Below are 13,518 nucleotides of genomic sequence, written 5' to 3'. Positions count from 1 at the left end.
AGATTGTTACATTAATGCAGTCATTATGATGCTCACTCCACAATGCTGCAATTGTGAGTTTAACTGCAGTTCTTCTTGACATTGAGTTCAGCCAGGCACATGTGTGATGGATTTCACCAAGTCTCAGCTTGGTTACTAGGTAAGATATCTTGGGCGGCTGGAGCAACTTCCTTGGGAAAGAACTGATAACTTCCACATGTAGCCAGCAGCACCAGATCAATAGTTGTGACTGCTCCCCAGGGACATGAATGAGAGACTAAGGTGAAGGAGGAATGAAGTGAGAATACCTAGGTGTCCCTTGATATAAAATTCTCAAGACCTTTCTGCACCATAACCAAACAATAATACAATACTTAGCCTTGCTTTATTCTGATGACAGGGGTATTAACTCAGATCTTGTTATTGTGTCCATTTTGTAGGTTAGAACTCCCAAAGGTGATCTCAACTAGAGTTCCTGTAGCCCTGTGTTCCACCTCTACATGAACGATTTTAATCCATCCTGGAGATATTGGCCTCGAACATTGGATTGGAGTATCTGTTTTTCTGATGAGAAATGGGCGCTGAAGGGTCCAATGTGTTGTGCGCTCATTCGCGCTGGGTATGCCCATACGCTATATTAGTTAGGATGCCCTGCAATGTTCCCTCTTTTTTGGGGTGCACGGTCCCTTTAAGTGGCTGCGCAGTCCATTCAAATTTTCACGCATGCATGGTTTCTCCCATAGAAAAGTGCCATTTATGAAATTCATTCCCGACAGTTTTCTCAGCTGAAAAGCAATCAAACCAGTGGTCTTTAAAGGGACTGCTGGAGGCTGACAGCAAAAAGGTAAGTAAAAATCAGTTGTATGTGGAGCCAGAAGGAACAGGACCGCTCCTCCTGGCTCCACATTAAATCTGCGGGCTGCTGCCGGCTCACGCTCGCTCCCCTCCCGAATGCTTCCCCCCACCTCCTGTACTTACGATATACCATCAGCGGGCTCCCCAACTGGCTGATCTCATTCCCCTCATGACTAGTGCTTTGCCTCTGGGGTCACAGCTGGCATCCACAGCTCACCTGTACTAGACTAATGAGGCCACCGGCCTTGGTGCTGCACCCGCCTCTTTAGGCATGTGCAGCGAACAGTGATTTGGGTGCGATCCAATTTCTAAGCCACTACCCCTTGAGAACTGCATCTTCAAAGATAATCTTCAGGTGTCTTTTTGAACATGATTCCCGACAGTTTTCTCAGCTGAAAAGCAATCAAACCAGCGGTCTTAAAATTCTATAGACTCTGGAACAGTTTCCATGGATTGGAGGGTAGCTAAGGTAACCCCACTATTTAAAAAAGGTGGTAGAGAGAAAACGGGGAATTATAAGCCTGACATCGGTAGTGGGGAAAATGCATTATAAAAGGTGTAATAGCAGAGCACTTGGAAAACAGTGACAGGATCGGACAAAGTCAACATGGATTTACAAAAGGTAAATCATGCTTGAGTAATCTACTGGAATTTTTTGAGGATGTAACTGGTAGAATAGATAAGGGAGAACCAGTGGATGTCGTGTATTTGGACTTTCAGAAGGTTTTCGATAAGGTCCCGCATAAGAGATTAGCATGCAAAGTTAAAGCACATGGGATTGGGGGAAAGGTACTGACTTGGATAGAGAACTGGTTGGCAGACAGGAAGCAAAGTGTAGTGTATGTGCCTTTAAGTCAGAACTACTTTTTACAGCTCCTGTATACTGTAGTACCGGCAGTGACCACACTTTGCGCATGCCTCTGTACCCCAGTCTAGAGATTACCCTCCTCCAGTAAAGACCTGTTATTTGTTAATGTACAGCATCCGTGTGATTATTTATCTACTGAACCACGGATCTAACAGTGGCGACGAGTGTCGATTCGAATCTACCTGCAACATAAAAGAAAAAAAAAAAATAGTCGAGGCCAGGAACACGGGTGTCGACCACGAGCAACCGCCCAGCAGTCAGGCAGAGATCCAACTTCGCTGGGGAGGCTGTGGAGAGCCGGGCTTGGTTCCCCAGCCACAACGAGCAGTAAGAGACCGACGACAGGTCCAGTGCAGACCCTTCCCGAGCAGCGGCGGCTGGAGCCGACCGACGGCGGAGAGAGAGCCGAGCAGCGTCGACGGGGTAAGAGGGTGAAGAGCGCAGGGCACAGCCGGGGGTTGAACACCGAGCGGCGTCGAGGAAAAATAAAGCAACCGGAGAGAGGGTAAGAAACAGCCGGGTTCTAGACTGAGCGGTGTCGAAAAATATCAAAAGAAGAACGCGCAGAGCACAGCCAGGGATCACGGGCTGATCAGGGTCCGCGGGGCGAAGCAAGGGGAGACGCCATTGAGCCGCGGAGAAGAAGGAAGAGCGCGGGAGGTGCCATTGAGCCGCGGAGAAGCAGGGAGAGCGCGGGAGACGCCATTGAGCCACGGAGAAGCAGGGAGAACGCGGGAGACGCCATTGAGCCGCAGAGAAGAAGGAAGAGCGTGGGAGACGCCATTTTGAGAAGCCGCAGCAGAGAAGAAGGGCGAGCGCGGGAAGGAAGGAAAGCGTGGGAGACGCCATTTTGTGCTAGCGGAGAAGAAGGGGAAGCGCAGGAGGCGCCATTGGTGATAGTTAACGCACAACCAAGGATGCCGAAGAGTGGCAGTATCTCTACGTTCGACAATGAAGTCGAAGATTGGGCGACATATGTGGAACATATTGAGGTGTACTGCAGGGCGAATGAAGTGCCAGATGCTAATAAAGCACTGGTTCTGTTAAATTCCATGGGTGCAAAAACTTATGGATTACTGCGAAATCTAATAACCCCAGAGAAGCCGGTAAACAAGAATTTTGAAAGCATAGTAGAAATCCTACAGGACCACTTAAACCCCACACCGCTGCTGATAGCAGAACGATTTAAGTTCCATAAAAGGAATCAACACAAAGACGAAAGCAATGCTGAGTACCTAACGGAACTGCACAAGCTATCGAAATACTGCCAGTTTGGAGCGGGACTAGCAGACACGTTAAGGGACAAGTTTGTGTGTGGGCTACAAAGTGAAGGAACCCAGAAACGGCTTCTATCAGAAAAGGACCTTACGCTGGACAAAGCTTTCAGTATGGCAGTATCACATGAAGCAGCCACAAGGGGCGCTGCAGAGATACAACGGAGACCGCAAGAATATGGCACCAACGAAATGACCTATGGAACAGGGAAGTGCTATCGCTGCAGCAGAACAACACATGACCAGAAAGATTGTTGGTTCAAGGACCAAGTGTGCAGACAGTGTGGGAAAACAGGACATATAGCAAGAGTCTGCAGGTCTGGGAAGAAAACCAACAGTAAGAAATCTCCACAGGAGAAGTACAAAAAGGTACACCAGGTGATGGACAGTGGTTCAGACGAACAGAAAAGTGACACAGACTCCGGAAGCAAGGAGCTGGGTTGTCTGAAACTACATAATGTAACCAAAATGGAAGATCACCAGACTATCTGGGTTACACTCAAGATAGACGGAGTCCAAGTGGAAATGGAATTGGACACAGGGTCAGCTCTAACAGTCATAAATCAAAGAGACTACAAGCGGCTATTTTCACACATACCCTTGAAAGCTACAGAGATTGTCTTGAAGACGTATACGGGGTAAAAAGTCTACCCCAAAGGAAAAATAAGGGTGAAAGTGACATATAAAGGCCAGGAAATACCTAAAATTGATATATATGTATTGCCAAATGGAGGACCACCACTGCTAGGACGTGAATGGATCCGGAAGATACAATTAGATTGGCATTCCATACAGGCACTGAAGGTTGAGGCCAAAAAGGATGACGACGTCACACCTGGACGACTGTCAAAAATGCTAACTGACGCAAAAGAAGTGTTCCAGGAGGGACTAGGAACACTAAAAGGAATAACAGCAACAATTAAAATAGAGGAAAATGCAAGCCCAAAGTTTCTGAAGGCAAGACCAATGCCTTATGCGATCAGACCAGCTGTTGAAGCAGAGCTGGAAGGGTTGGAACGTTCAGGAGTACTGTGCAAAGTGGACTGGAGCGAGTGGGCTACACCCATCATTCCTGTAATGAAGAGGTCGTTGAGTAATATGCCTGGGGAACCAAAGAAGGTCCGCATCTGTGGGGATTTTAAGGTGACAGTGAACCCAGTCCTTCACACGGTGCAGTATCCGCTTCCACGTATTGAGGATATTTTCGCCTCGCTATCTGGTGGTAAACGCTTCACCAAAATTGATCTAGCCCAGGCGTACTTGCAAATGGAGGTAGAAGAAGCTTCGAAACATTACCTTACGATCAACACTCATAAAGGTCTCTATCAATACAACCGGCTGGTGTTTGGAATAGCCTCGGCTCCGGCTATCTGGCAAAGGGCGATGGATCAGGTCCTGCAAGGGATTCCAGGGACCCAGTGTTATTTGGACGACATCTTGGTCACGGGCGAAAATGACGGTGATCACCTCGCTAACTTGGAGAAGGTGCTCACCAGATTAAAGGAGTATGGGCTACGAGCTAATCGCCACAAGTGCGGGTTTTTCCAGAAACAGATCTCGTATTGCGGCCACGTCATCGATGAAGAGGGGTTACATAAGTCCGCTGACAAGATTGAGGCAGGAGTCAAGGCTCCAGCACCGGAAAATGTGTCACAACTGAGGTCGTTCCTCGGGCTGGTAAACTATTACCACAAGTTGTTACCAAATTTGTCTACGGTATTACACCCGCTGAACACTCTACTGCAAACAGGGGTACCATGGAAGTGGGATGACGAACGTAGATGAGCTTTCCAGAAGTGTAAAGAATTGATCACATCAAAAGAGGTGTTGGCCCATTTCAACCCAGCACTACCAATTCGTTTGGCATGTGATGCATCACCCTACGGCATTGGAGCGGTGCTGTCGCACAAATTCCCAGACGGGTTGGAGAGGCCAGTAGCCTTTGCGTCTCGGTCACTAACCTCAGCCGAGCGCAACTACGCCCAGATTGACAGGGAGGCCATCAGCCTAGTATGGGGAGTAAAAAAATTCAACCACTATCTGCATGGGCAGAAGTTCACCTTGCTGACTGACCACCAACCACTTGTCTCCATCTTTAATCCTAAGAAGGGCGTGCCAGTAATGACTGCACAGCGGTTACAAAGATGGTCCCTGTTTCTAGGGGCGAATCAATATGAAATAGAATATAAAGGCATGAAACAGCATGGGAACGCTGATGGGCTATCGTGCCTGCCACTGCCTACTGTGGAGGAAGCACCAGCAGTGGACCCTATCGAGATATTTTATTCGTCAATAATTGAACGATTGCCAGTAACAAACGCTGATATAGAGAAGGAGACCTGCAATGATCCGACGCTGTCACGGGTATATGAATTGACGGTGAGGGGATGGCCAACACATGGCGACTCACTGTTGCCAGCATTCTCATCCAGAAGAGAACAGCTGTCAGTATGCCAGGGGACAGTGATGTGTGGATCCAGAGTGGTGGTTCCACCCAAGTTAAGGGAGAGAGTGCTAAATGAGCTACATGAAGGTCATCTGGGGGGAGTGAAAATGAAAAGCCTTGCTAGGGCTTATGTGTGGTGGCCAGGAATCGATCAACAAATCGAAGACCTAACTAAGAGCTGCTTAGGATGCCAGAAGGTCCAAAATGCACCACCACATGCCTCTCTACACCCATGGGAGTGGCCCTCCTCTCCATGGCAACGGGTGCACATTGATTTCGCTGGTCCATTCATGGACTCAATGTTCTTAATAGCAGTGGATGCTCATTCAAAGTGGCCTGAGGTGATAAAGATGTCTTCAACCACTACAGAGAAAATGATTGCAGTCCTACAGACCATATTTGCCAGAAACGGTTTGCCAGAGCAGATCTGCTCTGATAATGGACCACAGTTTGTGTCCGACGAGTTCCAAAAATTCATGAAAAGGAATGGGGTAAGGCAGTACACATCCGCCCCGTTATCACCTAGCCACCAATGGATTGGCTGAGAGGTTCGTACAAACCTTTAAGAAGGCGATAAAGGCCATGTGCGACGAGGAAATTCCACTCCAGCATAAGATGGACAATTTCGTATTAGCCTACCGAAACGCGACACATGCAGTTACCAACCAGACCCCGGCCATGATGTTCTTTAACCGAAGGTTGAGATCTCGTCTGGACTTGCTCAGACCAAATGTGCGAAGAAATGTTGAGGACAAACAATTCCAGCACATCAATGAGAGGCCGACAAGGAGCTTCAATGTAGGGCAACCAGTCTTGGCCTGTGACTATCGAACAGAGAAGTGGCAACCCGGAATGATATGTACAAGGCAAGGGCCATTAATGTACACAGTGGATGTCGGGGAGAACATTGTGAGACGCCACGTCGATCAGATGTTAGCGTCACAGGAACGCGTCAACCCCATGTCTCGAGTACCTGGCGATGAACCCGACATACCGGTAGCATCTACTTCAGACCCAGTAGCAGTGGAACCCGATGAACTACCCGATGAAAATGGGTCAGAATCGCCTCTGCACCAAGAACAAGAACCTCTGGAAAGGCGCTATCCCGAAAGGGTCAGGAAGCCGCCCCAAAGGCTGAATCTATAAATGGGCTGTTGTTATTTAATGTACATGTAAAAATTTAATTATTATTTGAATATTAAGGGGGTTATTATTAATCTAAAAGGGGAGGAATTGTAGTGTATGTGCCTTTAAGTCAGAACTACTTTTTACAGCTCCTGTATACTGTAGTACCGGCAGTGACCACACCGGTATATCAGCTTTGCGCATGCCTCTGTACCCCAGTCTAAAGATTACCCTCCTCCAGTAAAGACTTGTTATTTGTTAATGTACAGCATCCGTGTGATTATTTATCCACTGAACCACGGATCTAACACAAAGAGTTGGAATAAACGGGTCTTTTTCCGAGTGGCAGGCAGTGACTAGTGGGGTACTGCAGGGATCGGTGCTAGGACCCCAGCTATTCACAATATATATTAATGATCTAGAAAAGGGAATTAGATGTAATATCTCCAAATTTGCAGACGATGCAAAGCTGGGTGGGCGTGTGTGCTGTGAGGAGGATGCAGACAAACTCCAATATGATTTGGACAGGTTGGGTGATTGGGCAGATGCATGGCAGATGCAGTATAATGTGGATAAATGCGAGGTTATCCACTTTGGTGGCAAAAATAGGAAGACAGATTATTATCTGAACGGCAATTGATTGGGAAAAGGTGAAGTGCAACGAGACCTGGGTGTCCTTGCGCACCAGTCGCTGAAGGTAAGCATGCAGGTGCAGCAGGCGGTTAAGAAGGCAAATGGTATGTTGGCCTTCATAGCGAGAGGATTCGAGTACAGGAGCAAGGATGTCTTGCTGCAGTTGTACACTGCCTTGGTGAGACCACACCTTGAGTATTGTGTGCAGTTTTGGTCGCCTTATCTGAGGAAGGATGTTCTTGCCATGGAGGGAATGCAGCGAAGATTCACCAGACTGATACCTGGGATGGCAGGAATGGCGTATGAAGAGAGATTGGGTTGATTAGGCTTATATTCGCTGGAGTTTAGAAGAATGAGAGGGGATCTCATTGAAACTTATAAAACTCTAACAGACTAGACAGACTAGATGCAGGAAGGATGTTCCCGATGACGGGGGAGTCCAGAACCAGGGGTCACAGTCTGAGGATAAGGGGTAAGCCATTTAGGACTGAGATGAGGAGGAATTTCTCTCACCCAGAGAGTGGTGAACCTGTGGAATTCTCTACCACAGAAGGCAATTGAGGCCAATTCATTAAATATATTCAAGAAGGAGTTAGATATATTTCTTAAGGCTAAAGGGATCAAGAGATATGGGGAGAAAGCAGGGACAGGGTAATGAATTTGGATGATCTCATTAAATGGCGGAGCAGGCTCGAGGGGCCAAATGGCCTACTCCTGCTCCTATCTTCTATGTTTCTATGTTTCTCTATCACGGGTTTTGGTCAATTGATGAGACAATTCATAAACAGCCCAATGGAGCAAACACCATCAATACAGGATATGTCCTCAACAGTATCCTTTGGGTTGAAAGTTACTACACTTTTTTGAACTTTAATGATGATTTTAGAATTCTACTAAAAGAAAGATTTTTCAATCAATATCTTGTAACCTAAAGGTTCGGTGGAGCTTTGTCTCAGAAGCAATCTAACTAATCAATATACACTCCAACTGCACACTCGATGTGTTTGTCAGATCTCAGTCATGGATCTCTGTTAGGCTTTGCACCCTAGAAATAAATGAATATGAAAAATGATGGCAGCCCATTTACTTGCAGTTTGATGTTCTGTCAACTTGCTTGAGTGGTTACATTTTCTATCAGTGAATCTTAGAATATTTTCAGTGTATCCATGAAGTCATAAGGCAGCTGTGCGATCGGCGGAATAGATGGAAAATTGCAAGCAGTGCACCAGTGATTTTCTGACAAGCTGCATGCTCTAACGATACATCATAGGTAGCCATGGTGTCTTTTTGGCTGGCCTGATTTCCTTAGGGAATTGGGGAGAAATTTCCCAGAGTTTTTCCTGAAATTGGCAACAGGTTTTTCTTTCCTCTGTGTTTTTGCCTCTCCTGGGAACAAGCATTACTGACTGCTGGGGAAGGAGGTGCACCATCTGATAGGATGTGCATTGATGGGCCTGATGGGCCTTTCTTATCATTGTTTTCAGATGTTCACAGTAAAGTGTGCAATCATGGCCCTGAACAAAAACAACTTTAATAGCTAGTTTGTTGCTTTACTTTCAAAGTTTGATGACTAAACTATGAATAACCATCCTCTGCTATCACATTGCATAAGTCAAATAATTAGTCTTTGAAACAAGAAAGCTATGTGCTGAACTGGTTAAAAGCAAATTTGTTAGCAGAAAATGTTTTCAGTCATAAACCACTGTCCACCTGATTTACATGTCCCACAGTTGTATGTAAATCATACACAATTGCAGTAGTCAATTCTCACCACTTCAAAATGCTTGACCAAAATGCTGAAATTTGGATTTTTCTTGTAGTTCTGAATGAGTGCAGACTGCACACCCTTTCCAGCACATTCTATGTCGACTCGCGGTCTGTCAACCTGTGCCAGGTTCACCCGTTTGAGATCCCTCAGACCCCAAAAGAGAATCTGTAAGGAATAATAAAAGGAAAATGACTTCATGTACATGCATATCAACACAAACTAATATTCAGAGGTCGTGACATGGAGTTTTGTGTAAACAGAAATGACATTGTCCTATAGCTCAAGATCAGAGTTCTCTGCTGACTTGGATCAAGACTGTGTCCAATGCATTGGAGTAATCAGGCTTCAGACTTCTGTGTAAATCACATGTGAGCTCTTTATTTAGTTCAAAGAGAGGTCCAGTGTGCCTTTTACCATTTAGATAGTGAAGAACAAAGTTAAAGCAGATCTTTTTTTGCCATAAATAATTTAATGCTCATTTCTATTTTTCTCTAAGGAGCTCAGATAGTTGGTGACTCTAACAATGCTGCTCTTGGCGAGAAGAAGACTGGGCAATCTGAGTCACTTTCCAATTTTCTCTTCCTTCCTCTGGTGAAGTGCTTTATATCTGCTTGGTGTGTTTCAGGAACAGCCTGTCTGACATTGGGGACTTAACGAAAGGAACAAACTCACATTCTACCACTCTGTGGCATAGTACCCCAATACTCCAACACACCACATCACTGGGTTGGCCCACTTGGTGCTTATTTACACATCAGCCCCTCCCCCCGACTAAATCACTCAGAAAGATCATCTCCCTCAGCCTAGATTTCATGCTGAAAGCTGCCGGATTGTTGTAAAAACCCAACTGGTACATCAACACCCTTTAGGAATGTAACCTGCCACTCTTACCCCATGTAGCCTACACTGGTTGACTCTTAATGACCTCTGGGAAATAGGGAATGGGTCACAAGTGCTCATCAAACTTTAACCCCATGATTTTCCATTTACTAATATGTTGTTCTGAGTATGACAAGCTTCGAAGGGTTGCCTACCTCAATCCTGTACTTGCTCAACACAGGCCGGATCCCTTTCGGAACAGGGAGAATTGGACCACGATCAGCGTCTGTTGGACCATCAATTGGAGGCAGATTGTGCTTTCCTGAGGGAGGAATCTGAATTGAATGAATAAAACTGTGTGTAAGTAATCTTTAAAGGGAAGATCTGAGAGTATGCCCCGGCAATAAAAAGAAAAAATGCAGCAACTACAGTTTCTGCATAAAACATCAGATTAACAATTCAACGAATGGATCACATAGTCTTTTAAACAGGAATGGGTTCATGGAAAGAAAATCTCACTTCAAGTACATGAGGCAATAACATAAATTATGCCAAAATGCATTATTGAGTCACATGTATGTAATGTCAGTGATGTAAATAAAACAGCTCTTCTACTGCCCTGAACAACAAAAGGTTTGACAAATACTTTAAAATAACACTGGATCTTACAAGTGTGAACTTTAGTGTTATGGATTGCTGCACTTCTCAAACCCTTGACCTCCACCACCTAGAAGGGCAATGGCAGCAGGCGCATGGGAACCCCATCACCTCCTCGTTCCCTTTAAGTCGCACACCATCTTGACTTGGATATATATCGCCTGACCAACCTCTTGAATTTTTGGGGGAAGGGACAACCCGTGTGGATTGTGGTAAACCCTATGGCATTGTGTACTGAGATTTCCAAAAGACATTTGATAACGTTCCACATGAAAGACTATTAGTTAAGTTCAAAGCTGTGGGGTTTCAGGGTAAAACTTGGAAATTGTAAGGAACTGTCTGAAAGATAGAAAAGAACAGGTACTTATTAGAGGCAAATTGGGGGAGGGGCTTGATGTTGGACCCTCTACTGTTTCTAATTTGCATCAATGACTTTGTCAAATTTGCAGACAATAGCGAGCTAGGAGAGATAGTAGAATATAAGAAGGCACCCCAGAACTTACAGAATGAGTTGAACAAAATAAGTGTGGGCAAAACAATGGCAGATGAAGTTTAATGCAGACAAATGTAAAGAAGGAAAACTGAGCGACACAGGAATTATTTAAAAATAGTTAAAAATGAAGTTGAAAGAGACCTAGCAGTCTGTGTATGATGCTCAACATGTCCAACCAATGCAGAGCAGTAATCCACAAAGCCAATAGAATGAGGTACTGCACAGTGAAAACAGTAGAATGTAGGGTAATTTTAGCACCACCCCACCCCACCTCACGATGGGTGGATGAGGGTTGATTTGGGTTCCCAACGGTTCCTGGCTGCGGCCTTCTACTGCTGGCTTTCCTGTTGGCAGCTGGCCAGCCTCTCAATCTGGCTGGCTGCCGGGCAGGAAACAGAGTAAAAAAAACGATAACGATGTTGTTAAATTTGGTTTATCTTAAAAGAGCATGTTCAGGTTCTCGAAGGTTCCAAACTTACTGCAGCTGTGGGTCCCTGTAACCACATTATTTTCCACAGCTGCTTCTGTCTGTCACCATTAGATCCAGGGGTTCCACGTGAGTAGGGAAACAACCTGTGTGAGGGACTTGGACGCAAAACTAGTAAACAAGTTCAAATAGTAGTAACTATTATTTTTCTAAACTTTCTCCTTAATGGAGGCAAAACTGCGCAAGTAGGACAGTTTTATCTCTATTAAAGAGTGTGGGTAGGGATGACCATACGTGCATATATCTACTTAGTTAAAATGCCAGGGATCTGATAAGTGCTTACCCAAATAATCTGCACGCCCCTTCTTCCCATTATACTAAGGGTGATTAACAGTGTAACAGATTTTAAAATACATGAATGTTTCGGATGTATTCTCCACCAGTGCTGGCATTCATTAGAAGCCACCGGGGATTGGAATGCCTGGCATTTGGGAATGGCGTGGTTTTATTTACAAGAATGAGTAAAAGCTCTTTGATACTGCGACTCCTGCTACAAATTGTAGCCATTCTCCCCTACAGATAAATGATGCATTGTGCAAAACCGAGCCATACAGGTCAGGAATCCCAGGTACATTTCCTGATCTGTGGTGAGTTAGTTGATCTTATCTGTGAAGGTAGTGGATGCTGTAACTGGCCTCCGTATCCTAATTAGGAAGGGGGATAATTTTTTTTAAAACTGGCCATGGCACCCACTCGTGATTGCTTCCCAGTGACCGCTGCAGCAAGGTTTGTGGGGACCTCCACTGAGCATAGGATTAGGCTTGAGGCATTCACTGAACAAGTTGACAAATGAAGAATGACCATCGTCTTAGCTGAGGTTGCCAAGGGCCACACCTGCGATGGAACCCCGGCATAAGCCACAGTCTCCAGGTAAGGAGGGGTAACAGGAGAATAGTAGATGGGGCAAGAACAAATTACAGCTGTTCACCTTACAACCAAGGACGGAAAAATAAGTACAGCCGTATTGTGCATCCTGTGGGACATTTTATTCTGCCCCGTGTGCAGTCGCATTTTTTAAAAATGGGACAGGAACATCTTATAATCCTGCAATGATTATTTTATTTGATCAGTTGACTTTTCCTAACAATAATTAACTAACTACAAATAGAATAACTTTTTTTGTTGCTAGATATGAAGGAGAATTCCAAGAACCTTGAATTTGGCCAGCTCAGGCTCAGCTTTGGCCAGTAAAGCACTCCTAATCTCATCATCATCATAGGAGTCCTGCAGACCAATGAAAAGAAGCAGAGAGGGCAGACAGAAGGAAGCAACACATCTAATCAGTTACTGACAGGAACATCAGAGCACTGGTAACAGTAGAAATAAACACAGAAAGCGTAGAAGTAAAACATGCCACATTCATCACAGACCCAGAGATAATGACCAGATTTTATGTACTAATAACAGCGAGGCTAGTGCTCGCCATTATTACAGGGTAAAACTGATTGCAACTTCTGGTGACTGCACATGCTCAGTTAAACGCGGAAATCCGGAAGTGGTTGTCAGTGATACCCTGCTCCTTCACAGGTTGTGCTGCTGTAGTCTTCGCCAATGGAATCTGCACAGAGTTCACTGTAACGGCGTGAACTTAGGCTAATTACCCACTACTCTCACTCTAAAAACAGATTAAAAAGTTAGGGCTTGCACTATCAGGAGTAACTGAGTTTTTAACCTTCGGAGGACCCTAAACATTTTTACCCAGTTGAAACTTTCTTTCGGTTTCTATTACCATTCGTGTATTAAGAATATCACCTCCAGACATTCCGCTTCAGGTAGGAAGGTGGGCAAATGAATGGCTGATTCTTTCCTCATGATTTTAATAACAGCATCAATTTGTATTCAGTTAATAGGAGCCTTTCCTCCAGGAATTTACTCCACTGCCAAATCTATTTAAATGTGGTATACTAACATTCAACCATTTAATGGCCCGTATTTTACATTATAAATCTATGCCCTTACCTGAGGGCTCCGGAGGTCTGGACATTTCTGCTCCTGGTCCGCGCGCGCAGAGGCCCAGGTATCCCAGGGGCACAGGCAGTTCGCAAGCATCCCTGGGATCACGTGGGCCATGGGGAACCAATGGAAGAAGGGAATCCCCATTCATACTTTTGACA

The 13,518-nt window shown here is 45.2% G+C and overlaps 1 protein-coding gene across 1 annotated transcript in view; it reads right to left on the bottom strand.

The window, feature by feature from the left end:
* The window catches only part of otofa (otoferlin a), a 214,899-nt gene that overhangs the window by 112,883 nt on the left and 88,498 nt on the right, over nt 1-13,518 (bottom strand). The window contains exons 22-23 of the mRNA XM_085998196.1: nt 9,983-10,102; nt 8,952-9,113 (exon numbers count right to left, since the gene is read on the bottom strand). Coding sequence (XP_085854322.1) covers nt 8,952-9,113; nt 9,983-10,102 — 282 coding nt within the window. The remainder of the gene's footprint in view (nt 1-8,951; nt 9,114-9,982; nt 10,103-13,518) is intronic.

The sequence above is a fragment of the Somniosus microcephalus genome, chromosome 9 (assembly GCF_052327205.1).
Source record: "Somniosus microcephalus isolate GS21.2 chromosome 9, FLI_Smic_1.0, whole genome shotgun sequence".
NCBI lineage: Eukaryota > Metazoa > Chordata > Chondrichthyes > Squaliformes > Somniosidae > Somniosus > Somniosus microcephalus.
This window is presented reverse-complemented; position numbering and strand designations above follow the sequence as displayed.